The 27,995-nt window shown below is 35.2% G+C and overlaps 1 protein-coding gene across 1 annotated transcript in view; it reads left to right on the top strand.

Annotated features, from left to right (window-relative positions):
* ATP9B (ATPase phospholipid transporting 9B (putative)) overlaps window positions 1–27,995 on the top strand; it is a 161,593-nt gene that overhangs the window by 122,678 nt on the left and 10,920 nt on the right. Inside the window, exons 14-25 of the mRNA XM_030445840.1 lie at window positions 7,143–7,255; window positions 10,816–11,064; window positions 19,078–19,239; window positions 20,361–20,453; window positions 21,597–21,680; window positions 22,237–22,407; window positions 23,829–23,927; window positions 25,975–26,064; window positions 26,514–26,658; window positions 27,001–27,065; window positions 27,520–27,675; window positions 27,830–27,894. Coding sequence (XP_030301700.1) covers window positions 7,143–7,255; window positions 10,816–11,064; window positions 19,078–19,239; window positions 20,361–20,453; window positions 21,597–21,680; window positions 22,237–22,407; window positions 23,829–23,927; window positions 25,975–26,064; window positions 26,514–26,658; window positions 27,001–27,065; window positions 27,520–27,675; window positions 27,830–27,894 — 1,492 coding nt within the window. The remainder of the gene's footprint in view (window positions 1–7,142; window positions 7,256–10,815; window positions 11,065–19,077; window positions 19,240–20,360; window positions 20,454–21,596; window positions 21,681–22,236; window positions 22,408–23,828; window positions 23,928–25,974; window positions 26,065–26,513; window positions 26,659–27,000; window positions 27,066–27,519; window positions 27,676–27,829; window positions 27,895–27,995) is intronic.

The following is a 27,995-nucleotide window of genomic DNA, read 5'->3' on the forward strand; positions in this document are numbered from 1 at the left end:
TACCTGTAATCTGTTGCTACATCTCACCTGGTATACTGGAAAATCCAACCCTTAGCAGGATCAGAAGGTAGGTAAGTATATGAAGAAGTAATAGTTTGCACTATGCTTCTATCTGCTGTTATGACTCAAACTTACTATACTCTTACCACGCTCTTAGTTCTAGAGTATTTAAGGAATTTTAAAATTTATTTGAGAAAATGTCATAAATAGTAAGTTAAATTCTGCAGCAAATACAGAATTTCTTCTCCTTTCTTGTTTTTTTCTGAGATTGAATAAATCAGTCCTGGTAGGCATACTGTTTAAGAAGCTGAACTTTTAAACTGAGAATTTTTTAGTGTTTTTAAGTAAAATATAGTCCAAAATGGTGAGAAAATGTTTGGAATGGAGAGGCCAAGGGTTGACCCCTGCTTTACTGTTCAGAAAGCATAATAAACAGTTTACATCTCTTACTGCTTGAAATACTTCCATGTTCCCTCTCATGCTGGACATTTTCATTACTGCATATTTTGAAATATATTGTCATATTTTTAAAACCCTTTTTTTAATTTTCTATAGGTACATTTGTTACTGCAGTTCTACTTCTAGAGAGACAGTAAATACATATAAGCTAACTCACCAATAATTAAAAAAGAAGGTTTTCTCCTTTATTTTTCCTTTTTTTTTTTTTTTGGCAGCATAAAATCATGATACTTTTTCAAAGCAAAAATACTGTTTTACAACTACAGAGCTATTTTTTCAATTGACATGTATATACAAAGTGAAACAATCAGTTTGCTTCAGATAGTTGTGTTTCTAACCTGTATCATACCACTTGCAATCACAGTAGTTCTGTTTTCTGTTTTGAAGAAGCAATTATGTTCTTACCTTTCAGAGTGTATAGTTTAAAGGGGCAAAATAGACAAATGTTAAGAGGCTTTTACCAGCAAATGTGTTTACGTAAAGATTGGAAGATTGCATTCCACCTCAAAGGCTTTTCAGAGCCTTGATGTCTACTGAGTTCTGCTTACTTTTATCCAAGTTTTAGCTGAAAGCTGACTGTACCCTTGAAGACCACAGTTTTCTTCAGTTCACAATTTTATTAGTCTTAAATGGCCTGCAAATTTTAAGCTATTTTTAATTCTGGACAAAATATATCAATAGCTGTTTCCCCTTTCCTTTTCTGAATACATTTGGTCTCCTTTTTTGTGTTTTATCATAAGTGTGAAACATCTGTTAGCTTAAATGTATCTGTACAGTTAATCCATGTTTGCCATTGCATGAGATTATACACTGCTAATGGGAGCTGTCTTAAGTACATTCTCACTTGAATTTTCAGTTCTTGTCATATAAACCAGTTGATACTATTCTTCTGCTCACTTAAAGCTTGGCTGTCAGAGGAGAAAAAATGAGCAAGTTTTGTAACCATTCAAAAGAAGGCTGGTCAGTTAAATGTAAATTGGTGAAGTTTTTCTCAATATTGAAAATGAAAAGGAGTCCAGAGAACCATCTGCAAAAATCTTATATTGTGGTCCAGGCTTCACTGGAAATGATTGAGAATTAGTTATTGAGTCTAAGGAGCATTGCATTACTAACATAATTGCAAGGTAGTTCTTTGTATGATTGTAAATTGGGTTTGTGCTTCATCAATAAGCTTTTTGACAAGAGGCGTCCATCACAGCGGCTCTCTCATTTGCCACAGTAGAATAGAAAATGAAGTATCCCAATAATTGCATTATAGTTTCCTTATTGTGGGACAAGAAAGCAATGTGGTATAATTAGGTTTGATTGGAGTGCATGTTTCCGGTAAGATCTGAAATTAATGATGTTGCTATAGTGACACATCTGTGGCCACCAGTGCGTGAAACATAAAGTAATTCATTCGACAAGAGAAGACATCTGTTAACTGCAAGGATGCAGAGCATATTGACACTGACCAGAAATACTAGACGTTATGTGATAAATGAACGAATGATGCTGAAACAGGAGGACAGATAATTTGTACTTAATCTGCTGGGAGAACTTTAATCTTCTCACTGGTTGCATTTGACAATGCCATTGTTTAAAGAACAATGCTGCAGAGAACTCATAAATTTTAAAACTTAACTCAGGGTGCAGCCTATTAAAGCAATACATTAATTTCTTTGTTAGGGAGTTTTTATCTTCATGTAGAACAAAGCCATTACTAAAAACACCCACTAAAACAACAGGTTTTTTACCACTCACATTTTAATTATAGCATCCGTTACCCAAAATGCCATGTTATTTGAACTTGAATCACATACAAGTTTGACAGAAAGGCGTCATCAGTTATGGCAGAGGGGGATGAGGGGGGCTCAGTTACAGGAAGGAGTGGTTTCCAGCATTTTCCAAGGGCAGCTGAGCATGTTATCTCATTCGCTCCATGCTACGAAAATACTCCAATCATTAAATACAACTAAAGATATTTGGCATATTTATTGAACTTTTTTGATGTTTAGGATGTGGGATGGCAAACCTTCTGCCATTTTATGACAACCACAGCATTCAGCTAAAAGAAATGCATCATCTTCCAAGTGTAGTTATTTACTAATGCTCACGCTTGTATCTTAGTTCTGTAATTAATATTTTAGCGGATGTTCAGACCAAATGAGATGCTTAACAGAGAAAATAGTGGAACAGATGCATCAAGCAATGGCATTCTTGATTTTTCTGGGAAAGCCTTGTGCTAGAGGTCGGTGTGTATGGGATTTTTCATTAAGTGTGCCTAATGCACTTTTAGAATAATGAATGTTCATAATTTTTTCTGAAAATTAATGTTTTAGGTTATACTTTATCTGTTCAACATAAGTTATCACAGAGAAATATTAATTTAAAAAATGTTGATGGAATAACTTCTCACTTCACTTTCATGAAGATATATATTCATGCTGTTGCCCTTGCTCTTCTTCTGTGTCTGTGATTTTTAGTACCACAAAGGTTACAGGGTGAAGAGAGCAGTCTAGGAATGAAAAGCTTTGATGGGGAGATCCTAAAAAGAGCTCCCAGACATACACCCAAAGTAGGTCATTCAAAGAATCCTTACTTTGTGACTTCTGTTGGACTCCCATCAACTGAAAATACCCAATGTAGCCAGTGAGAAAGGCTGTTGCTCTTAAATGCTGTTGTCATTCTTGTGGGAGGCAGATGGTGCAGAGGAAATAGCTACTGCTATTCATAACTGTGTCAGCTGTTACCTCTACTGTTACCTTCTGCTCAGGAAAGAATAAACACACCTCATCTGTCTTTGTCCTTGTTCTTAATTCGTTGCAGTAGGATTTATTTGATTTGATGTTGTGCAGTGGTTGTTTATGGGCTGTTCAAGAATGGAGCAAGTGAGAGAGAAGATGTTTTATATATGTGTTTTATGAGTTATTTCGTTTTCTTCTTACATTCTACATCACACTGTATTTTTTTCCATGGTTCATAGGAAGAACTTGCATCTCCAGATTGTTGGCAGCAATCTAATTATTACGAGTGTTGTGCCTGACCTCCCTTAAAGTTTCCACAAATTGTTCATTTTCATACTGACTGTTTAAGCAAATAGCTCGTAGCACTCATATTTTATGAAAAGTTTACCTCCTCATTCCCTCACAAAATTATTAATTCTTCTGCTCTACACGTTTTGTTGTTTTGGCCTTTTTAGATTGTTGGTATTGGTCCAAATTGCCATCTAGTAATATAGGATCGGAAAGATCTGCATCTGTTCTCAAAAACAAAATAAAAAACCCTCTACTTCTCTTGTGAATTACATCTGTTGCCACCCAGGGAATGATGCCTTCAGGACTTTTCCTTAGAAATTCGTTTCCTCTTTGTCTGCTTTACTCTGTGTTTAATGATACAATTGTAGGCAAAAATCCAAACCAAAACAAAAAACCTCTTGGCTCCACTGAAGAACATATTATGTTTTTCTTCAGCAATTGTATACTCATTTTTTGTGAGGATATTTTCTTTGAGTGGTATCTGCATTCTAGAGCAAAGTAGTAGTAGGTCACTGACAAGCATAGTTTCTGGAACCTTTCCTAAAATAAGCTTTTTCTGTCTAATAAATCTTTATATTAGCAGCGTCCTGAAAGTGTGAGATTGTTAAGTAGATCTTGAATAAGTGTTATTAAAAGTAGAAAGCTCTTTCATTCTTGTTTAGTACTTCTCACCTTGGGCAGTGTAGACACCTAGGTCTTGGATTGGTTTTCATTCCTAAAGTGAGCAATATTAGAAAGTCAGCCTCTGTCTAGATAGATGAAGTGCTTGCATTGGGGGCCACAAAGTAAAGGTTGTGGGTTTTTGTCAAGGTGTATTAGTCTTGAACAAAAAGACCAAAATTTAAGACAGAACTGTTTCTAAGGTTTTTGAAGTGACTGATTGGCACAATGTAATGTTTGGAACAAAATTGCTGGGAATATTTGTTGTCACATTTTAGTGTTTCATTCATTAGGGGCATTTAGAAGTAAATTCTTAATTTGCACACACGGTGAAATTGTAGTTGCATGTGGATAACTGAAGAATGTATATTTTGTTTCAGTTTTTGCAGAATTTTTGTGAGCATTTTCCTAAATGCAGCCACCCATGGTTTTCTAATAACACATCAAATTTATTGTGACTGTTGCTGAGAAACACTGGTCTTCAAAAGCACAAGCAAACCAAAATTGTTGTTTCGTTTATTTGCAGATTATTGTTATTATTAATATTATCATTATTCTTTTTATACGTTTCAATTCTGTGTAGCCAGAACAGGTATTTTTGCAGCCTCTTTTCGTATTATGTATGTTTCCTATTACTGTAGCTGATAAAAAGGATCATATAAACAATGTGGAATATGCAGGTATTGAATCAGGATTACCATAATGTTTCTTTTCATAGTTGATTCTTTGATTTTTCCTACACCTCCTTCCCTGGCTTCTGACTGGTGTAAAATGGGGAAATCCTTACTTTTCTGCTCAGAATTATTTCTTGTCTGCTTTCTGAGAACCAGTTATGGGGGGGAACCCACAAATTTTCCACCTGTCTACCTTTCCCTCACCAAGCATCATTTGGAGTTGGACTGATTTAATGGTATCAGAAGAACAAATCTTTACATATAATAATCACAGAGCTAATTTTGTTTCCTGTTCAGTTTTCCCAAGCAACAATTACAGATCTAGTGGGAGCAGGTTTGACAGTTGCCTGCTGTCTCAAATTTTCAGTAGCATTTAGTTTCACAACTCCTAGGGAGTGTTTATTTTAATTCAAAGCCTTGGCAACCTAAGGGCAATGAGAAGATCTCGGCGTGCCTGGAAATTAAGAAAGCTGATGCAGATTTACTTGGAAATTTCTTGCAGAAACACTATTGAATAAAGTGGGTGGGGTTTTGTTCTGTTTTGCTTTTTTTAGTTTTTAGAAATGGAGACTTTAGTCTTTCATGTTTGTTAGTGGAAATTTTCATGTTTCTTCATTTTCATGTTCAAACTGGAGATTGGATTTTTCTAGTCTATAAATTAAAAAATTTAACAAATTTAACAAAAGGTCTCAATAGAAGTGCAGTTTCTAAAGCAGAAATGATTTCTCATGGCTTTATATTATTACTATATTAAAAAAAGATAAATCTCATCCCTTGTGTAAAATTAACCAAAGATTTCTGACTTGCTAATTCTGTAGATCAGGAACTTTGTCCTCCTGGGCTGTTTTCCAACTTTTTGAATATTCTACTTACAATATGAATTTTTGATAATGTTACACATATTTGTGGAGAATTTATGCGTTTCGCAAAAGCCTCTGTTAAAATGTTTTTAAAAATTAAAATAATATGACAATAGGAAAAAACAAGTTGTAGATATACCACATACAGAAAAAGTGGGAAGTGTCATTTTAATGATAGAGGGGGAATTAGGAATGGTCATCTGCTGTTGGTGATGCAGAAGGACATGGTTTGATAGCACAGTGTGATAGTACATCACTTGAAGTATCACTGTACATATATTACCAGGGAGTAGGAGTTGTAGACATCTCAAATATAACTGAGAAAGATGGGAGACTTTTGCAGCCCTACTGAATCTTTGAAGATCACTAATCTTTTGAGACCTATTAAATGCACAAACTGGGTGCTAACTGTCTAAACAGTACTGTTTTCCAAATAGTAATGATAGCATATGTGATTCTTTTATTCTTCACTCTTCCTGTGGTTTGGTATGTATTTTGACATAGTGGGTCAAAGGCACGAGACAAAGAGAGTCTATGTAAATAAACTTGATATGAATTATATTCTGAAATTTAAAAATTAAATTATAGTTTCCTCCATGTTAAAATTATTGTAGAAGAATCAAGAATGTAGGGTTTTTTATACCATTTTGTGTTGGGTTTTTATCAGATTTATGTACTTGAATGAACCAAAGCTGTCTGGTTAAATGTAAGAATAGCTTTATACTATTTTAGTTCTAGTTTGACTGAGTAACCATAGGAAAAACATTTTAGGAAGGGCCATAACAAAAATAATTTTTTGTGAGCTGATAATGAGAAGCTAGGTGGTAATGACCTCTTTTTGCCTGGTGTGCCCCATCGTGGAAGGCTGAAGCCCCCACCCTTCAATTAGAGCTCTTATGAAAGAGAGGATGTGACAAGCTGGCATAGTAGTTTCTTACCAATGTGAAGTGAGCTCTAAAAATGCTGGTTTCATTCTGCTTTATTCCGGCTGGAGGCTAAATCTCAAATTCAGAAGTAATGTTAAGTTTTAAGCACTTATGCTAGATAACATTGAATGTGGCTGTTTCCCAGAATATATGCCTTTGTACATGAAGTGCAGGGTATTTCTGTAAATTTTCATCTGGTTTGTTGGTGTATTTAACTTCTTTGATATATGGGGCAAATTCCTTCATTGGCTTTTGAGAGGCAGTTCCATCCAGACACTGAATTTTCTGTGTTTCACATGAAAAGTTTCTGCCATGTTCCCAAGCATATTTGTTCAGTTGTGTGTTGGCAGAATCAGCTTTAAAGTGGAACCAGTGATTTCTTCCAGTATGACTCACCATGACCTTTCTCCACAATCATTCCTTTAACTAACATGATGCTAACTCATGATTAATGCTTCTTTTGTAAAAGAAAGATTTCGGGTGTTTTTTTGTGACCTTCTCATGAGTTTAGTTGCTGCTTTGTGATATGCTGCTTCTTTATTACAGGAACACTTACACAGAATGAGATGATATTTAAGCGCCTCCACCTCGGTACTGTGTCCTATGGAACCGACACGATGGATGAAATTCAGACTCATATTATAAATTCTTACTCACAGGTATTCATTCCATTTCATAAATTACTTACCTTTAATATTGAGATTTTTTTTTAACACCATTGAAGCATTGTTACTGATTATGTCTAGCAACTTGAGATGCTATGAAAGTTCTTTTGTTTGTAGGTGTATCTTAACAGATACAACAAAAGGGAAAAATATGAGATAGTACATAGTTCTCTCCTGATTCTGAAATAACGTGTAATACCCACTTAAACAAGTTTACTTTTCTATTACCCAACAGCAAAACCATGTGTTACCGTGTCTTTGCAGTGCAGTCTTTCTCCTGCCAACTCATCTGGGAGTAAGCTAGTCATTACTGAGACTACAGATTACAAATAAGTGTCCAGAACAAGACAAACAGTAGTTATATCTTTGAGAATATTAATCAAGAAGAGACTTCTAAAAGCTACATTAATTGGTATAACAAAAAAGTGGATAAAAATATTAGTTGCCAAAGTAAAATCTATGAAGGCATATCTAAAAAGTGTTCTTTTTTTAAAAACAAGGTAATTGCAAACAACATAAAACTTGGGGGAAGAAAATTTAAAAAACCCTATCTCTTGAGAACAAAGTTTTCCAGTGATATGAGTCTGGAAAGTGTACAAGAGGATCGTGGCTCCCTGTCTGTCTGTGGGTCAGTTGTGGGATGAAGGAGATAAATAGAATTCTGCAAGCATCATTTGCATCTCCCATCAATGTAAACTATTTGAATGCTTTCTGCAAACATTTCTAAGCACTTGATTCCACTCTGAGATTTGGAAGGATTTTTGACTGTATTTTTAATTTCTATCCTTTGAAAAACAAAGGAAAATAAATTAACAGAAGAGAAAGTAAATTCTAGGTTAACTAATATTTTCATAAGTTTCGTATATAGAAAGTTCTTTTCCATAGTGAACACAAGTACACAAGCATGACAGGCTGACCCAGTTAAGTTTGTAGACTGACCTTGTATGTGTCCTCATTTTCTCTTGTGAAAGGATTGTAGGATCAACAATTGATTTGAATCTTTGGTTGTGCTCTATTTCAAACTATTCTTTAATAAAAAATACAAAGTAGCTATTTGGCACAATGCTGACTCTGTTAATATTGTGTAGCTTCTGGGGAGAGAGGCAGGAAGAAAAGCAGTGAATAAGCCATGTGTTAGTTTTTAGTCTGCAGCTTCAGTTTCTGTATTACTTCCCATCTAAATAGGTCAACAAATTGCATAAATCTATTTCAGCTTAATTCCTCGAAGCTATACCCATGAATGCTAACATAATATACCTTGGAAATTAAATATGGAGCTCTTTTACCCACAGATCAGCAGTCAAAATTTGGTTCAGAATGGGTTACTGAAAGTAATTGCTACCTGACTATGTTCATAAAAATCATGTAAACTTAATGATGTTAGAATGGATTTTTGAGATATTCATAGCAACAACTGTAGCAATAGATAATAATAATTGATGGTTTTGAGCTGACAAACCTAGGTGTGACTGTGTTTCATGACTTAGAACCAGTCTTCTTCTAGAGGAAGCAAATACATTAACATTGTTCATGTATTTTGCAGTTAAACATGCTGTCTGAAAAGAATTGTATTATCCCTGCAATTCTCACTTGCTTAAAACTTTCACTGGTTTGTTGCATAACTTAATGAGTGGTACCCATAGCTATTTAAGTTTTTAATAACTGTAACACATTTGCACTGAAATTTAAGAAGAAAAAAAAAAGACATTTCAGGGAAGCTTTTTTTCCTCAGCTGTGTGAAAAGATTTCCCAAATCTAAGTTTGCTGATAGTAGGTGATGAAAATAACTTCCTTGGAACTTTCCTTTTTTCCAGCTTTACATAACACTGCTTGATGTTTAAATAATGCTTTAATTATGCATGTGTTGGTAGCAACTCTTTAAAACAGAAAAATGGAGGAGTCTCAGCAACAAAACAAACAACTATTAAGCAATTGTTTCAATCTGAAAAATTATGGTGAGGTTTTTATTTAATGTATGATAATAGAAGCTGCCTGTTAGCCAGGCAGTGGTTCTTATGTGACATTGATTTTATCCCTTGTTTGTGTTCTGTTTTATTATTACAGTGGACCTACTAGACTATTGTCATCTTAATGTAACACACAAATCTATTATAACCTGATTATATTCCCCCACTGGAAGCATTTTGTGATAGAGGGCATAATCTTTAATGGAATTTGTGTGAAATTAAATTATACAAGCATCAATAAACATAACATAATTCAGAAGGAGTAAATCAGCTTAATTTATTTGCCGCTGTAATGGCATCAGCGTTAGCGGAATGCAAATGCAGACGTTTAAAGCAGTACATGAAAAGCAGTGCCAGATGAGCAGAAAGTTAAACCCCTTATTAGACAACACTGTAATTTGATGGGCAGAATGTTCACGGTTCAGCAGATTGCAGTCAGGAGGAAAAAAGCATGGTTTCTGAAGAGGCTTTCCGAGTTACTACCCTGGAGTGAGCAGAAGAGCCTTTGGTAGTAGTGTTGATATATTTAATGTTCTGACTTAAAAAAAAACAAAACAAAAAAAACCCCAGGAAAACAAAACACACAAAAAAAGCAAAGCCAAAAAAAAAACCCAAAACAAATTTATTTTCAAATAGATATAAACATACAGTAGTTTCTCTTAAATGATGAATTCAGTCACATGCTTGAGCATTTCTGAATGATAACTTAAAATCACACTAGTTTAGTGGTTAGGCAGCAGTAATATGATCCTCACAATATGTGTTAAACTATTTTGCATGATTATTGTATTGTAAGGACAAAGTAATTTCAGCCTGAAGCAAAAGCATAACAAACTGCATTAGGATATAAACAATCTAGAAATTGTGTAGGTTATAAATTAAATCAGCAGTATCTGTATTTTACTGACTCACAATATCCATACTTAATGATACTTGGTTTTGTTGGTTTTTTCCATACCAATAAGGTGGTCTTTAAAATACAGATATTTAGGTGAAGATTTAGAAAGGTTTTAGGTTTAGAAGGTTTTTTTAAGTTTAAAGACATTGGAGTTTCCAGCCTCTGAATATACACAGGTGGCAGACTAAAGAACAACAAAACACCATACAAACAGTCTTGCTTTGGGGAACCTGAACTCATTCAGTGGGTTCCTGGCTTAAATAATTTTAAAAATGGAAAAAAAAAATGCAGTGGACATTAAAGAAATATTTTTACAGCAAAAAAAGATGAATTTGAAGTAAGGAAGCAGGGTTTTCTGCAGAATCCAGTTAGCCTATTTATTTATCTCTTTTGCCGCAAACTTGTTTTCAGTTTCATGTTTTTCAGTTGTTTGCCAGGTTGTTTTACTGAAATCTGATACAGGTACAACGTGGTGAACCCCCAGTTATATATCAGTTCTGCAGAAGAATAGATGCAGATTTTTATAAATCGCAAACTGAATGACTTAATGGTTTATATAAAATAAATAAATTTTTACTATCCATATAATTTATCAACCTTTATCAGGGCACAGTTTCGTATGTATTACTATTCATGTTTTATTTCCATCACTGAGCTTTGTTTTACTGCTTGTTGTGTTGGTCTTCAAGGTGCACTCTCAGAACAGTGGGAGCAGTATGAGTGCAACCCCATCTAGGAAAGCTCAGTGGTCTGCACCCAAAGTCCGAAAGAGCGTCAGCAGCCGGATACACGAAGCAGTGAAGGCCATTGCACTTTGCCACAATGTGACCCCTGTGTATGAATCCCGGGCTGGTGTGTCTGGAGAAACAGAATATGCAGAGGTCGATCAGGACTTCAGTGATGAAAATCGAACTTACCAGGCTTCCAGCCCTGATGAGGTGAGTCTGCAAGGGTGAAAAAACTACTATCTCGTAAAGAACAGGATAAGCTAAGTTTAAAAGAACAGTTAAAGACAAGTGGTTTGGACTGGAGTTTCTCTAAAAGTAGCAGTTTGGTTTTATTTCCTCCAAAGCTGTAAGAAGTACATGCTGTTTGTTGCTTGGAAGTGTTTCAATTATTTCACTAAAAGGTCTGTGAAGTTTTGGGATCAATACTGTTGAGTGTTGAACTATTACTATATTACTGTTTCAAGTTCAGATTGCCTCTAAAAATGAGCAAGTTGAGGGACATCTTTGCTTTAAAGAAATTCTAGCAGTGTCAAAAGTAACAAGTATAGCAAATATTTTTAGGAATGCAAGAAATAAAATTGTCTGTCTTCATGTAGTACCAAACAAGCAGGTTTTATATGCCTTTCAGATTCTCTAAATGCAGTTCATAGTGTCAAATGATTGTAAAATATAAGGAAGTGGCTGGATCACAGTGGTTAAAAAGTGGAAGTCAGAACATTTTAAAAAATAAACTCTAGGCATAACTTGTGATGCTGCTCTTTGACTAAAATGAAAAATCCATAACACTGTACATGGTGTTATCTGCATTATGAATTGAGAATGCTGGAAGTGCATTTGTTTATGCTAGAGATACAGTATAAATATAGTTTGATAGTGTAGGTGTATAATGTTTGACTTCTGTTTATGTACAGATTTTCATGTGCACATATATTCATAATTATTAAATAGGTCAGTGTAATGAGCCTGTGAGGTCTCACTAAATATACAGAAAGACTCCATGAGCAACTAGCCACCTATGAAGCTACGATGAGAGCTATGGCTTAAATAAATAAACATTCTGCTTTAACAACCAAAGGTATTGCTAAATGAGGTTGAGGAGACATGGAATTGAGAAACCCCCTTGCTCAGAAACTGGTGGGCTTTTGTATTTCCAGTCAGTTGTTTGGAACCTGAAAATATTATTGTAAAGGACAATTCTCCCATATTTGCTAAAGGAAACAGCTGCAAGACTTGGGAAATATTTAGGTGGTGCCCTGGGAAAACAGTAGGGAGTTCGAGTTTAAGAAGAGCAAAGTAAAGCTGATAAAAGTGCTAATACAACAGAACTGGAACTCAGGGTAGAAAGGGAAGGGGAAGAGGAAATCAGAAACAAATAAATTGTTGGTGCTTCAAGGAAGTACAAGTGCCCTTTTAATATTGTTTTTTTATTATCTCAACTCCTGCTTTCAAGGTACAACACTGAAATGGAAAACTTAGAACAGGCAGCACTGGATTTCCTTTTTGTTTCTCAAAGATAATGCTTAAAACACTAGTAAAATTATCATATTGGAAAAATATATTGAGAAATTGGTGCTAAATGGAGTCTTATAAATAGATGAAGCTACAAAAAGCATTTAAACCACATAAAAATTGCAGTATCACAGCAAAAAGCCTAGGAGTTGAAAGACTAGCAAGTCTTTATCATAATTTTTTAAAGAGTTCTATTGATGCAATGTTTGCAAATCACTGGAGCCTAAGGAAAATAATGTAAATGGTTCATTATTTAGCTTATTGAACTTCCCTGCAGTTAGGTTGACGGATGATGCCAATGTTTCCCAATCACCGAAGTACCATTTTAAAAGCATTTTTTATTGAATAAAGTGCTTTGAATATTGCACCCTGGAGCTTTATTTAGGGAAATGGTTCAATTGATGTTTTTTGTTTAACCTCAGCACTGACCTATCACAACATATTTGGTTAATAAGCAACATTATAATTTAATAGATTTAACCAGTTTTATGCATTGTACTTTCTTAATATTACAACTCTGTTCTTTTAGATTTTGTTTGTGGGTCTGGCTTGATTACAGCCTTTTGAGATAAGATGTTATTTGCAACATTGTCTTGCATTATATAATATAATATGATATCACTAACATAAAAAGAGCAGAGAACAATGTGTAAGTATAAACTTCCTTGTAAAAAAGTATAAGCAGTTTAGTAATATGTTGACACGCTATACACTTACTTAATTGACTTGAGGAATTAATTTCAAATTCTTCACATCTGTTTGTGTAAGTGTGCATAAATATACAAATAAACCATAACCATAACAAAATATGCATATTTAGAAGTAGTTGCATTCATCATAAAAAATTTATTCAGCTATTGTTAGAGTATCCTGAGATAAGTAACTGGTTTTGTATTCATAATGTGAACCCTACTTATGCCAGGCTCTTTGTTTCTTATGATAAGTGATCAATATTTCATTTTCTCTGGAAGAGTGGGAAGTTTCATTTGTCTGTCACTTGTCTTCTACAGCTGTAGCCTGGCAAACAATAAACATTCACTGAGCACTAACTGAAAAACCTGAAATGGCTCCTGCATAGGTGTTGGTTCAGCTCATCTGTAGAAAGCCAGCTACCTTAATGTAATGAACAATCATAAAAGGATATAAGCTAACTAGGTAAAGCAATGGAGTTCAGAGGTCACAGACCCAAGCAGTTCAGGGGCATGCTATGAACAGGAGCCTTTAAAGACCTTTGCTCCCCTTGGTCAGAAAAGATTGATCAGCCACGATTTTGAATGACTGCTTGCTCTTATAAACCAGCTATTTATTGGTTGTGCTTTGTCCTGCGCTGTTATATTCTCAAGCATTTCTAATTCCAGGATTTTTAATATTTAAATACTACCTTAAAATGTGGTCAGATATTTAATCCTGTCTATAGACAACAGAGGTGCTAAAAATAATTACAAGGATACAAAGCCAATCATTTAAAAACAGACAAGAAAATGATATGCCCACAAAATGAAGCAGCTTTTTTGTTTACAAAAGTGAAGCTGTAATGTATGAGATTTTGTATTGTTTAATTCATTTTATTGTGTGTGCTTATCGAAGCAAGACTAATTGTGTTGTTTTGTCAATGTATTGTGAAAAGCAAATCACTCAGTAGCATAAAACCATTGCTTTCATGACCTTGGAGACCCACAAAGAATAACTACTCCATAGCTTGTCTTGAATATTGATTGGCAGTTTTTTCACATGATCAAGCTGTATTTTTACATTAATAATTTTATTTTAATTGTGGAATTTCTTGGTGAAAAGTGATGGACTCCAAACATAATTGTTTGTAAGTATAAATAAACCAGTGCCGACTGGAAACATACATGAGTTGAGTAATCCAAACAGAAGCTGTAGAGAACACTCAAGTAGTAAGAATAAAAGGTCTTGCTGCTTCCCTGTTTCCATGCCAATGGCCTTAACTTCAAAATGCCACACATATGACCTCTGTATTCCTTGCATGGTAACCGATTTTGAAAGCAGATCATGTTATGTGAAGATCCTCTTAAGTACTCCGAAATATATGAAGGATGGTTACAGGAAACTCCTTTTACATAGCAAAGCGTTCTTATGAAGTTTTCTCTCTCACTCCATCAATCACTCCCCCTCATATATGACAAAACCTTCAAAACATTTATTTTAATGCCTCAAGATTTTTGTATGGGTCTGTGGTGATAAGGCACATCTGAACTCAAGCCAAGAAGTCAAATCATTAAGTCAGGATCAGGTCCCGAGACAGTAACCAGCATTAGCCGCAACCTGGTGACTGCAAGAAAGGTTCACAACATATGGCAGGTCCAAAGCCAGGAGCTTGTGTCTGCCTGTCAGGGCCAGGTCATAGAATTTTAGGGATTGGAAGGATCCTCTACAGATAATCTATTCCAACCTCCCTGTCAAAGCAGGATCACCTAGGGCAGGCCACAGAGGAGCTCATCCAGGCAGGTTTTTTAAGTCTCCAGAGAAGGAGACTCCACAGCTTCTCTGGGCATCCTGTTCCAGTACTCTGTCACCCTCACAGTAAAGAATTTCTTCTTATATTGAGGTGGAACTTCTAATGTTATGGTTTAAATTCATTATGCCTTGTAGTATTACTGGACATCACCCAAAAGAGGTTGGCCCCTTCCTCTTGAAACCCACCCCTCAGATATTTATAGAGATTAATAAGATCCCATCTCAACCTTCTTTTCTCAAGGCTAAACAGCCCCAGTTCTCTCAGCCTTTCTTCATAGGAGATATGATTAAGTCCCTTCAGGAGAATTCAGAGGTGGACTTTGAGTTGGGCTGTGTAAAGAACTGTCTTGTGACTGTATAAACACCTCTTTAGTGAAAAACGAACTCCTGTTATTTGGTAGGACAGGGAGTTACTTAACTCTTTCATCCTGATAGTTGGAAGTAAATAAAGATATGGCTGTTCTTTAAATATTTTCTATGGATAGTTTGTTTCATCTTGCATGTCAACCTTAATTTGACTATTAACTCATGTGCTTAAAGATTTTTAGCATTTTCTACCACATGATTATTTTCATTGGAATAGCTAAATGGAAATCATAGGCTGATAGAACATATTGTAGGAAGTATTTTTTTCCTTAAAACACCATAGCTAAAAAAATAATTGAGAATGTAATTGGTTTACAATAAAATTAAATATACCAAGGTTTTTGTGGCCTATCAACTTACATGTTTTCAGAAGTTTTAAAAAAATTGTTTATTAATATTTATTTTAGGTTAAAATCAGTCTAATGTTCTAATTAAATATGCAGTTCTGAATATGTAACAGGAGTAATGGTTGGTTGTTTTTTGTTTTTTCTGTGACTAATACTGCATTTATGAAGCCCATAACTATTAATTTTCCTGACTCTAGTAGGCTTAGGTTTTTTGAATGATAAAATAAGTAACTGCACTATTGTCATCTAACAGCCTTGTGTACTTTATGGAACTTTTCAAAACGAGCTAGCTGCTTGTCTTGATTTCATTATGAGAATGAAAATTTCTGAGCAAATTAGATTGTTGTGTCCCCAATGCATGGGATTAGCATACAGGGCTGCCATGGTCTGTAACAACAGTGCTTCTAAAGTTTCCTGTACTGAGATGCGCACAGCCCTCAGGCAGCTGAGCGAGGCACCCCATCATGGTCAGAGAAGCTGCTCCCATCTCCTGAGCTGGTACCAGTGGAGGTTGTAACGTGGGTGACACTGTTACCACTTCAGTAAAGAGGGCTTCCTTATGAAGTCTCTGAATTTGACTTTGAATGGAAATTTGTGGTGGTAACTGAGGGTTTTGTATTTGAGACTGTGAACTCTGGAAGCTCTCAGGGTCTGGTGGTCTCTAGTGGGAACACAGAAGCAATCAGAATTAAACAGTGAGAATGTGTTAAATAGAAACATATGAAAGATTTTTACGCAAGAAATAGTAAGCAAGAGGCATCTCTCAGCAGCCTTTGTCAGATCAGTTGCATTTCCATTCCATAATGCAAGTATTTGCTACCTTCATTCATAACTGAGAAGTTGCTACTTGTCATGCAGGAGGTGGATAGCGGTCTTTACCCTTAGGATTGCTACTGAGAAGGAAGGCAACTAGCATGTTAAAAAGCTCTCTTTGACTCCATTTACATTACAAGTCTTGGAACACCATACAGTTAGTAAGTTCGGATGCACACCTGCGTCCCAGTAGAGGGAGGTTCCTGCATCTATCAAAGTATTACTTTGTCTATTGTCTTCTAGGCAGCCAGATTCCACAGAAGGGAGCCCCAGTGATAAACCAGACAAGCTCCACAAAATATTCAAATAAGTCTCTAACCTGGATTCGGGAATCTTAACCATTAATTTCCTAGCACAGAGAGATGAAATATGTTATCAGTAAATAAATATTATAATTAGAATGTTGTTTGTGGTTTTGGTTGTTTGTTTTTCTTTTCTTAAAGCAAAATGGCATCACAAGCCAAGACTTCTGTGCTTTGATTGTTTTATCTGACTCCATCCTACATCTGAAGTTCTGTAGAAGCCACAGCTGCTGTGCTTGCCTGGTGTTCTAGGGATTCTTGGTGTATGTGTACTAGATTGCAAGACCATTTTAATACAAGGTTTTGGAAACTTACTGAAGGAAAGAGAATATACTTGTAGAGGAGAAACCCAAGAAAAGAGACTTACCTAATCCTTTTTCTGAACTCTAGAGAGGCCAACCATTCAGTTTATATTTTTGTTGAGATATAGACTTTCATGCCATTTGTGAAATACCAAAATCATACATTCTAAAAGCTTTAGATGTTAAATTATAAGGTCTGGCTATATTGTTCTAGATGCTGTTAAGGTTGAGCTGCTCTGATTATTTCTGAGAGGGAGTCAAACTTAATGTCTTGCTCTCAAGTTTGTTCAGTTGCCTGTTAAACATCTACTTGACTCTTGAGCCTTATTGACAATTTCTGCTATGTTATTTCCACAGATCAATTTAGAAGGAAGAAGAAAAAAAAAATATGTGCAGTTATATATAGGCCAGGTATAAGAATCCAAAATGACTGTGCTGCAAGATGCTAATTCAAGTGGTAGGTGAAGCCAAGCACAAACAAAGTATTAAACACATGAGTCACCAAATATAGAACATTTCAGTCCTAGCTGCACAGGGACACAAATGAGATGATAGGGTATTAGTAGAAAGATGTAATTTACAGGTCAAAATGTAAAAGTAACCTTTCACTGTGAAAATTGAAAATTAACCGGGAGTATTGGATCATTTACTGCTTATATGGTACTTTGAAGAAACATCTCTGAAAAGACTTCCTGTGGTTTTCAAGGTTTTTCAGCGGTGAATTTCAATGTGTGCTCTTTTCTCTTCTGTAGCTAAATCTCACTCTATTTTCATTTGGTGATGCTTACATAGACAGCACTAGTAAGAGTTTCTTAAGGGTTCACATAATATCTTTTATTTTCAGTTTTAGAACTCTTAGGAGCTGTGGTGCTTTACTTGCCTTGGGTGAAATTTTTAGTGGACATTAGTCATCTCATCTATTGGACTTATCAAGGGATTTTAGGACTCATATGACTTCTTGTAGGACTGCTTGGTTTTGTTTGTTTTCCATCTTACCCAAGATTAACAGTAGATGTAGGTTTAAGGATCATGTGAATTTAATCATAATTGCCTTACTAATAATTTAAAAAGCGGGTTTTGAATAATGATTAGTGTTTGGAAAAATAGAGTTGAGATGGAGATTTCATTTTTTTTATCAGAAATTTCCCATTCAGTTAAACGAATATCCATTCAGAAAAAAAGGCTTGTATATAACCTAACAGGAAAGGCAGTACTCCTGAGGTATTTGTTTTTTGAAGAAATAAACCACACAGTGGTTGTGACAGAAGAATATTTAGCACATCATCTAAGGAATAAAGTAGAAGAAAGTAGACACTAGTTGTCATAGAATTTAAAGTATCCAAACTTTTTTTAAAAAGCCAAATCACTAATGCATGCATTTAAGCTGTCATGTAGTGGTGGCAAATAAGCATCATTGTATAATGCAGCATTTCTGGGTCTGCAAAAGGGCCAAACACTTAAGAGTGTGTTTGTGGGGTGCAGTGCTATAAGCTTGGTTTCAGTCTCATTTAATGTGTTAAGAATTCAATTATGTTGTTGTTGAAACAAAGTAATAAAATTATGCAAGTGAACAAAGGAAGCAAAAAATAAGGTCCTTTGCTTACCTTTTTACTACATATTGCATTGTCTTAACTTGCATGCAATTGTAGATCTAAGAAAATGTTTCGTACAGGAATACTGCCAAATCTTTTACTTGCATAGCAGTGTTGATGGTACAAAAATTGTATTCTGGTTTTGCATAATGTCTATTGGATGTTCTCTAAGCATAATTTAATATATACTTGGATTTTTTTATTAGAACTGTTACTTCTGAACATTATAATCTAAATACTTCATTTGCAGGAATAAGTTCAGATAAGTTTTTATACATAAGAATTTTTATAAGCTTTCTAAAGAAAAATACTTAGTTAATGTATTAAGATTTTATACTCAGTCTGCTGCTATTCACTTGTTGTTTTTTTCCTAGATTCTTGGAAGAGTTTAGACTTTTACCCTGGCAACTGTTGTTCTGCTTTAGCCTAATTTATATAACAGTATAATAGACCTTTCACTCTTAAACACGTCTTTTTTCCTCTCTTTTTTTTTTTCTTTTTTGGTCTTTAGGTAGCTCTGGTGCAGTGGACTGAGAGTGTTGGTCTCACGCTGGTTAGCAGGGATTTGACCTCAATGCAGCTGAAGACCCCTGGTGGACACATCCTGACCTACTATATTCTGCAGATATTTCCCTTCACTTCTGAGAGCAAGCGCATGGGAATCATAGTTAGGGTAATTTGGGAAGTCTTCTGGCCCTTTCAAGGGATAACACAATAGTAGTTTTAACATCTTTATGTACCAACAGAGCTGCTGCTTTTCCAGACCCGTTACTGATGTCTGAACTGGTGTTCACGTGCAGCACAACCCACGGGGTATAAGGTTTATGAGATGTATGCCTCATTACCTTCTAGGTGCCCAGTTGGCAGCATAGTAATAAAACCTCAGGTGAAAAGAAGCCACAACACCATGCTAAAAAGAAGATTTAAACCATGCTACCTACTTCTACCTTTCCCTATCTGAAATCAGTCACTGTTGCAGAACTTCAGGCAGCACTGTTAGATCATTAGATCAGTGCCAAGTCCTACTTAAATAGGTGTCCAATTCTTGCCATTTTTTATTTAGCCATAATGACAAACGAGGCATGCCATCAGCCTTCAGCAAGGCTACTTCATGCAGAATATGTGCATGCTGAGGTCTGGAGAGACCTTGGCAAGTGATTTCACGAGGTGAAGTTGGCACTAGGAGCCTGTTTCACAGTGACATTGTCAGAGAGATTCGAAGCAGCTTGAAAATCAGACCAATCCATTCCTTCTGCAGCAGCCCACACCTCAGAAACTCCTGATTTGGATTATGTTTGTCTGCATGTGAATTCTATGAATGTGCAGTAAATATTTCATCATTATAACATCTGTAACTGGAATTGACACTAAGTTATTTGTAAATTTTTTCTTACTGAGGTTTTTCAAAGATACAGAGCAAACTGTTGTGGGTTAGGTAGTATATGCCACCAAAGGAAAAATTAGTATGTAGAAGGGGCATAATAGTAATATTTTAAAATTTAGAGGCAGTTCAGGGATGCTGAGAATCTGGTGCTCACAGTGACTTCAGTTAGAACTGATGGTCTTATATGAGAAAGTAGGGTATATGCATCTCAGTGGAATCAGAGATGTCCTTGGAAGTAGTAACATCAGGTAATAAAACCTATCCACCTCTTAGCAAGGTACATTATCTTTTATAAATTATAATACACTGATTAATCTACTGTCAAAAGACAATTAGATCATTGGTACATAATTGTTTTTAATGTATAAACAGTTGCTTCTTTCCCTCTCTATTTCTTTTGAAAAATTTAGGATGAATCTTCAGGAGAAATTACATTTTACATGAAGGGTGCAGATGTTGCAATGTCCACTATTGTACAGTACAATGATTGGTTAGAGGAAGAGGTAAGAAAATTAAAATGTATTAAAATTACAATGTTATAAAACCTAAAAAATTTCCATCAATATATCAGGCGTTATTGGCATAAGTTTAAAAGAGAACCTGACCCAATCCAGTAATGAGTTTTGAAGTTCAGTAACATATTATCCTAAATGGGTTTTTAGGGGTTAGAATTATTCCAGTTCTTGAAAAATGCACAGGAACTGCAAAGCTGGGTTGCCATGGCAGAACATGTTCCTGCTTGAAACAAGGAAGTTTTTTCCCAATTGTCTGACCTTTCAAATAAAACCTAATTTCTTCTGAGAAGTATTCTGGTATAAACTTTTTTATTCTAAAATGCCCTTGTTTTATCAAATCATTATGAAATTATTATGAATTACAAAGTTTTATAAGGGTTGCAGCCAAACTGAAATAGTTTTTTGCCACTTCTATTAAATTTAGTGTAAAATAGCTAGTGACTGAATTTCAAAACTGATTAACTTTTTTCACTGTGTGGCTGTAGTAGGTACCAGCAATCATCTTATTTTGACCCTACATACAGACAATATGTTAATACAATGATTACACCATGTATGTTCATAATGGTATTGGCAATATGAATCAATATCTGCTGCAGGGCAGTTTGATTTATTCAGGGACATGAATAAATTAAACTCCCTCAAGACCTAGCAAAATGTCATAAAAATTACTTTTGGCGATAATGATGCACAATTAATTTTAAAATACTTGTTTAATTTATTGAGCTTTATGAGGTCAAATCAATAAATGCTTTGCGTTGGACAGTCTTGTTTTTCGTGCTATTCCATGGCTATTCTTAATATCTAAATATTTTTCTGAAAAAGAAAATGTAGCTCTTCTACATGCCTCAAAAATAATTTTAATTTATTTTAAAGGTTCAGCCTAAAAAATATTGTATTTAAGATAGGACTGGAAATTTAATTGGCTTACCAGTGGCATACCCCCTCCTTTGGGGGACTTGAAGTATAATTGGTTTTTATTCCGTTTGTGGCTTCTACCAAAAAACCCCAACTAATAGTCTAAAGAAATATCAAAAGTTATGGTACAGATATCCTCTGTTAGCAAACAGTCTGAAACGTGGACATACAGATGAATAATTGCATCACTGTTTTGTGGTTTGGTCTGTTCAGTGTGGTAACATGGCACGAGAAGGACTGCGTACTCTGGTTGTTGCCAAAAAATCACTGACTGAAGAACAGTATCAAGATTTCGAGGTACGAAAAGACACAGGGATCTTGTTGCCTCACTGTATTTAGTTACTTCAAGGTGGAATACATCTCTTTTTTAATTATTTTAAAGTGCCAAAAAAAAAGATTTTTCATATTTAAAATAGCAATCATTGAGGTATGGCACACAGTGTATTCTAAATTTTGTCATTCATTAGTTCTGAAGTCATACATAGGATTCTGTTTTGCTCTATGAATGTCACTGGATAGCATTTTCCCAGAAGCTAATGTGATGTTGATTCTGTAGCTTCAGCATGACCTGAAAAAAAACTATTTATTCTCAAAAATAAAAGCATTTCCTGCTTGGATAGTGTGATGCCTAATCCTTAATAGTTCTTCAAGAGGCAATCTTTTTAAGTGGTTTGTCAGCAAAAACATGTATAACAGGGGGTGTAAAGAAAAATTTGCTCCTGTAATCTTGTTGTTCATAAAGATATTTAAAGACAAATAGTTTGACTGATGAATCCATATTGTATCTGATTGATAACTTAATGTAAATTTTATGAGTCATAACAAACTCTTAAGTGGTTTTGTGTTTCTGCAGAGTCGATATAACCAAGCAAAATTAAGCATACATGATAGAAACCTGAAGGTTGCTGCTGTTGTAGAGAGTTTGGAGCGAGAAATGGAATTGCTGTGCCTCACTGGAGTTGAAGATCAGCTGCAAGCAGATGTTAGACCAACTCTAGAGATGCTAAGAAATGCTGGAATAAAGGTATTAAACTTATGCTTGACTTCAAGTCATGTTAAAGGGACAATGTCAAAAGCTTTGCACAAGAGTTAGTGCTGGTTTTTTCATAGGCAGGTGATGCTAGACAGCTGTCAATTGCACATTTAGAAGTAACACATTTATCTGACAGTGTTTGAAGTAAAAATATGAGCAATATCTGAGGGGAGTGAGCAAGATTATATACATTTTTCTTAAAGCAAAGTCAAAATCTGCACAGAAGAGGTATGTTGACTTTGCATTGGTTAAACTGAATCGGGTACAATGGCTTTTTTTAGTCTGGCAAGGAGAGTAAGGTATTCTGCTTTGCAGCAAGCATGGAAATTCTCCCTCTATGTGAGCGAGGTATGGGAACACATGGAACTCTGCCCTGGGACACAGGATGATCTACTTGAGAATTTATTGGTTAGAATTAGTGGACAGACCAAGTGGACAGTGTTATAATGAGTGTCTGCTATAGACTGCCTGATCAAGAAGTAGAAGAGACCTTCTTCAGACAACTTGAAGAAGCCTTTCATTTGCATGTGCTGATTCTTGTGCTGGACTTCAACCAGCTTGATAATGTGCTGGAAGGACAGCACAGGAGATCACAGGCAAACCAGGTCATAAAATTATAAATTACTCAGTTACTGATGAGAAGACATGAGTCTTCCATCCATTCATTGACCACAAACACCAGTGAAAAGGATCTTACCTGATATGTACAGGTAAAGAGGGAGACAGAGAGTTACAGTTTAATAAAATTAAAACTGTTAACTTGATTACCACCTAGGGATAACTCCTGCTGCTTCGGTCATTCTTCCTGAGTGGAGTGATCTGTTTGGTATAGGGCTAATGGTAATTCATCCAGATTCCCTTCACCTTTCTTGGTGTTAAGAGTGAGAAGTTCCTCACTCTTAGGATTGCAACCTTAAAGTTTAATGCCTTCATCCCGGTTCTGCATGGTCAGTGTGCAGGATTTCTTTGGAATTGTTGCTCTTCCTCCAGGATAAATTCTCTCCTTGCTTGGCTGTTTCGTTCTGATAAATGCTCACTAAGGTCACAGACTGCTGGTTTGCATCATTTTACTGACGAGTGTAGTTTGTCTGTTGTAGCTATCTACATCCTCATTCTTTTGATCATGGCAGTATCAGCACCATAGGGAAGGGCTTTACTGCTTTCCCCACTGTTCCAGTGGACTTCCCCAAGGTTTCACCTTGCCTTCATGTAAATTGAGACACAGTTCTGTTTTGTGTATTGGTTTAGTAAAAACTGTGCATTATTTTTCACTAAAAATGCACGTATCAGTATCTTTTCCCTGGTAATCTAGTTCCAAAGAGTAATATAAAATGGTTGGAGATAGATTTAATTAAATTAGAAGAACAGATATGTTTATGTCCAATGGAATAAACATTTCTATTATTTTGCAGATATGGATGTTAACGGGAGATAAACTGGAGACTGCAACTTGCATTGCAAAAAGCTCTCACTTAGTGTCTAGGACTCAAGATATTCACATTTTCAGACCTGTAAGTATAGTTCCAATTTTTTTATTGGTTCGTTAAAGGCCAGATAATGACAGTGTTGCTTTATTTGATTAGCAGTTGGCTGCTTGCTGAAAATTTGTGGGTTATTGTACTGAGTGTCACAATAAGAGAGAGTAGTCGAGAGCGTAGTGCTTAGGTGGTTACACAGTGATGTAGAATTACAAAGCATTGTATCTGTTTAAGGAGTTTGTTTCTAGGTTTGTTGAAATGCTGCAGAAATGTTTGTAGCCATTTTCGGGTGACCAAGGTTCAGCTTGTGTTTTACACTCTTCATTTACACAGCTGACATAGTAAGGTACCTCTGAATAATGATGGACAGAGGTCTATGTTAGGTGCTGAGCAAGTAGGAAGAAGGATCCAGGAATTTTAGGCTACCTGACTGTGGTTCACTCTTCATCTTGTATTTTCATTAGTGGAGCTCTTTAGACTTGAACAGAATTAATCTTGAATTAAACTATGAGGCCAACATCTTCTATATAAATGTAGTTCAAATCTGTATGAGAAAATTTGCTTTTTTTTTTTTTTTTTATATATCTTGAAATGTATTTGTATCTTATTAACAGACTGCTTAAGGTAATTGTTAGAAAGCTAAACTGAATATCTTTTTCTATGCTTTTTGGTTATATTTGCATAACCTCAACTCTACGTAAGCCAAACAAGAACAGTTTTTCCAGGCCTTGATTGATGCTGTGTGATCAGACTTAATATTTCTGTGTTTATTCTAAATGAACCTCTTCCACCTACAGAAATAATTGTATGAATACAATTTACATGTTAATGTAATTTCTTCTGAAGCATCAGAATGGCAAATTAGGTCCTGGAGACTACTATTTGCAATTAAATTATTAATGCTTCCGATAAAACTTCAGATCAATTTTTTTTGACCTTTCCATGTTGTGACACCACAAATTAAGTCTTCCCAAACAAAACCTATTTATTTGAGTCAATTTTTTGTTTTCATTACTTCAACTAGTAATAAGAGAACAGCATAAAAAACTGTTAACTTAGAGTACTCAAAGTTTTAAATTAGTTAGAAAATGGATTTATACAGAATTATTTCTGTGGCTGTATTTGTTGCAAAAAGTAACTACTAGATTAATATAAGAAAATACCAAGCACTCTGACACTTGTATTTTAGTTACAAAGCAGTAAAAAAAAAATTACTTAGTACATTAGCTGCTCCCCAAAATGTATATTTTTTAAACATGCTGACTTTTTATTCTTAGAAGTTTTACCTTCTTTTTTTGTAATGCATTTAACTGAGATACTGTTCTAGAGATATTTACAAATTGGAAAAAATACCTCTCTTAGGTGAAAAGTAGCACCAAGAGGGCAATTACTGCTCATCAGTGTGCTCCAAATGCTGATATTTTTTTAATCTCTGTAATGCAGAAAGATTTTAATGGACCAGTGCAATCCAGGGTTCCTAACGGTTGCCAGACAAGGATCTTTCCCTTTACATGTCTAATTGTGGGAATGAGGAAAAAAATTAGAACTGGGGCATGTGTATGGCTTTTTCTGTTTGCAGGTGCTTTTAAATTTAACTCAAATTTTATGTCTTAGAAGGAGACTATGAGGAGTAGAGGGAAGAGGTCTTTTGTCTGTATCTCTTCAGTGTTGAGTGTTGTTAAGGAAGTTATTTAATCAAAGTGCTAACAGAGCCAAAATTACAAGTGTAATCAGTTTGTTTTTCATTCTGTGCTTGGAACTTTATCTTGCATGATAGCTCTAAAATACAGTGATCTTTTATTAGGGAAGGGGAAAAAAATTGCCAGTTTCCTCATAATCTGGTTATAATTTAAAATTTTCATGTTTTCCTTTAAACTGACTACATAGATTTTCCTTTTTTGAGGAGTTTTTCACTCCATAAGATTCGAGGCTTGTAGTCACATCCTATGGGTGTTGGGCACTGGAATAAAACACTTGCTGAAGAACCAAGGCCATCTGGGTATGAGTACTCAAGACCTTGGGTACTTAGGCAGGTCTTTTAAAGAATATAGCAGTCTTTTGATTAAGTGTTTTATTGAAGGTTTCCACTCGAGGAGAGGCTCACTTAGAACTAAATGCATTCAGGAGGAAGCATGACTGTGCCTTGGTGATATCTGGGGACTCACTTGAGGTAAGAACTTCATTTCTGTGAAATTGCGTTTATCTATATGCTTATGTTAAAAAGCAAAACACCAGTGTCTTCATGCTCTTTAAACTTTTTTCCAGTATTTGCCCATACTTTTAAGTTGTTCTTAGAGATACTTCTGTTTTTCACTCAGCACTAATTAGAAAATGTATGTTCTAGATGGCTGTCTCATGTTTCATGTATGGCAACAGAATAGAATTTGTATTCAGTGTGTATTGTCACTTTACCCAAAGTGTGTTAGCTCTCTAAATGAAATAGAACACCAGCTTAAAATAACAAGGTCCCAGGCAAGAGAATGTGGCTTGCTCTCCTTCCTAGATGGATGTTTTGCAAACAAAAGTTCATAAAATAAATCTTTAGACTGAATTTTTGTGTTAGACTACCTGCAGTAATATTTAATTATAAGTAAACGTGAGTGAATTTTTTTTCCTTAGGTCTGTCTAAAGTATTATGAGCATGAATTTGTAGAGTTGGCCTGTCAGTGTCCTGCTGTCGTGTGCTGCCGATGTTCTCCCACCCAGAAAGCCCATATTGTGAAACTGCTACAGCACCACACTGGGAAACGCACCTGTGCAATAGGTAACTGGTGCCATGATTTTCATTTGCAGTAGCTCAAATCTGTAATGAACTTAAGCAGTAGAGGGCACCAATGGGAAATAGTTGGGGGGGGAAAAATATATATATATGTTTATTTATTCATCAACAGCCAGGTATTATGTAGGTGTAGCAGCAAATGCCATTTCATAATACAGTTGTGGTTATCTTTTTCATTACACAGGAGTGTCTTAATTGATGAAGTACTTAATCATAATCCATAGCTAAATTGTAGGAATTTAAAGGTATAGATGAGGCTTCTAAAGTATTGTAAGGCCAGGAGAATAAAACTTCTTAAGAACTGAATATTGCAGTGACATTTTCCAGGTGATGGAGGAAATGATGTCAGCATGATCCAAGCAGCAGACTGTGGCATTGGAATTGAAGGCAAGGTAATGTTAACACTTTCATTGTCAAGTATGTACCACATAGTAATATAGTAACATGAGATTAGAAGTTTTATTCTTAAACAGTAATGAACTTGGTAATTTTTAGTTAATGTATGCTGTAACATGAAAAAAATGCTTGGTCTTTGAACCAATATTTTTTTTGCTTCTATGTTCTCTGCTTTATCTTTTTCGATAAAAGAAGCAAGAAAACCTGAAAATACTACAGTTACTGCTGTCTAGTGTTTACCTGAAAGAAGCAGGATAGGCAATCAAACTTGTTACAGCAACTGTGTCTTAGAATATGCACAAAAAATTTCCTTTTTGTCTTTTATCAGGGCTGATTAGTAAAGCAGGAGCAAACTGGACTTTTAAATTGAATTACCTTAAATTTCAGAATTCTAAGTGGTTTCTAAATTCTAAAACATTTCATATTTGGAATATATTTGTTTTGTTCTAGGAAGGAAAACAAGCTTCCCTAGCAGCTGACTTTTCTATCACACAGTTCAAGCACATAGGTAGGCTGCTGATGGTACATGGTCGAAACAGTTACAAAAGATCGGCATCACTTGGTCAATTTGTCATGCACCGTGGCCTTATTATATCAACTATGCAGGTATTTAAAACTTTGTTTTCTGGATAGTGAAAAAATACTGTCTGAAATGCCACAAAATCTTAATCAACCAGTATTGTTTGTTGCTTTTTTTTCTTTATTGTAATGGTTTGTACATAGAATTATATGAAATGTATATAATTTTTGCGTTTTGCAGGCTGTATTTTCATCAGTCTTCTATTTTGCATCTGTACCTTTGTACCAAGGATTCCTAATGGTAGGGTAAGTCAAAACCATTGGTTACAATATCTGGTAATAAATACAGCAAACTAACTTGTTAAATAACATGATGTAGTTGGTGTCTGCCACATATTTCATACATT

Source organism: Calypte anna, chromosome 2 (genome assembly GCF_003957555.1).
Source record: "Calypte anna isolate BGI_N300 chromosome 2, bCalAnn1_v1.p, whole genome shotgun sequence".
Lineage (NCBI taxonomy): Eukaryota > Metazoa > Chordata > Aves > Apodiformes > Trochilidae > Calypte > Calypte anna.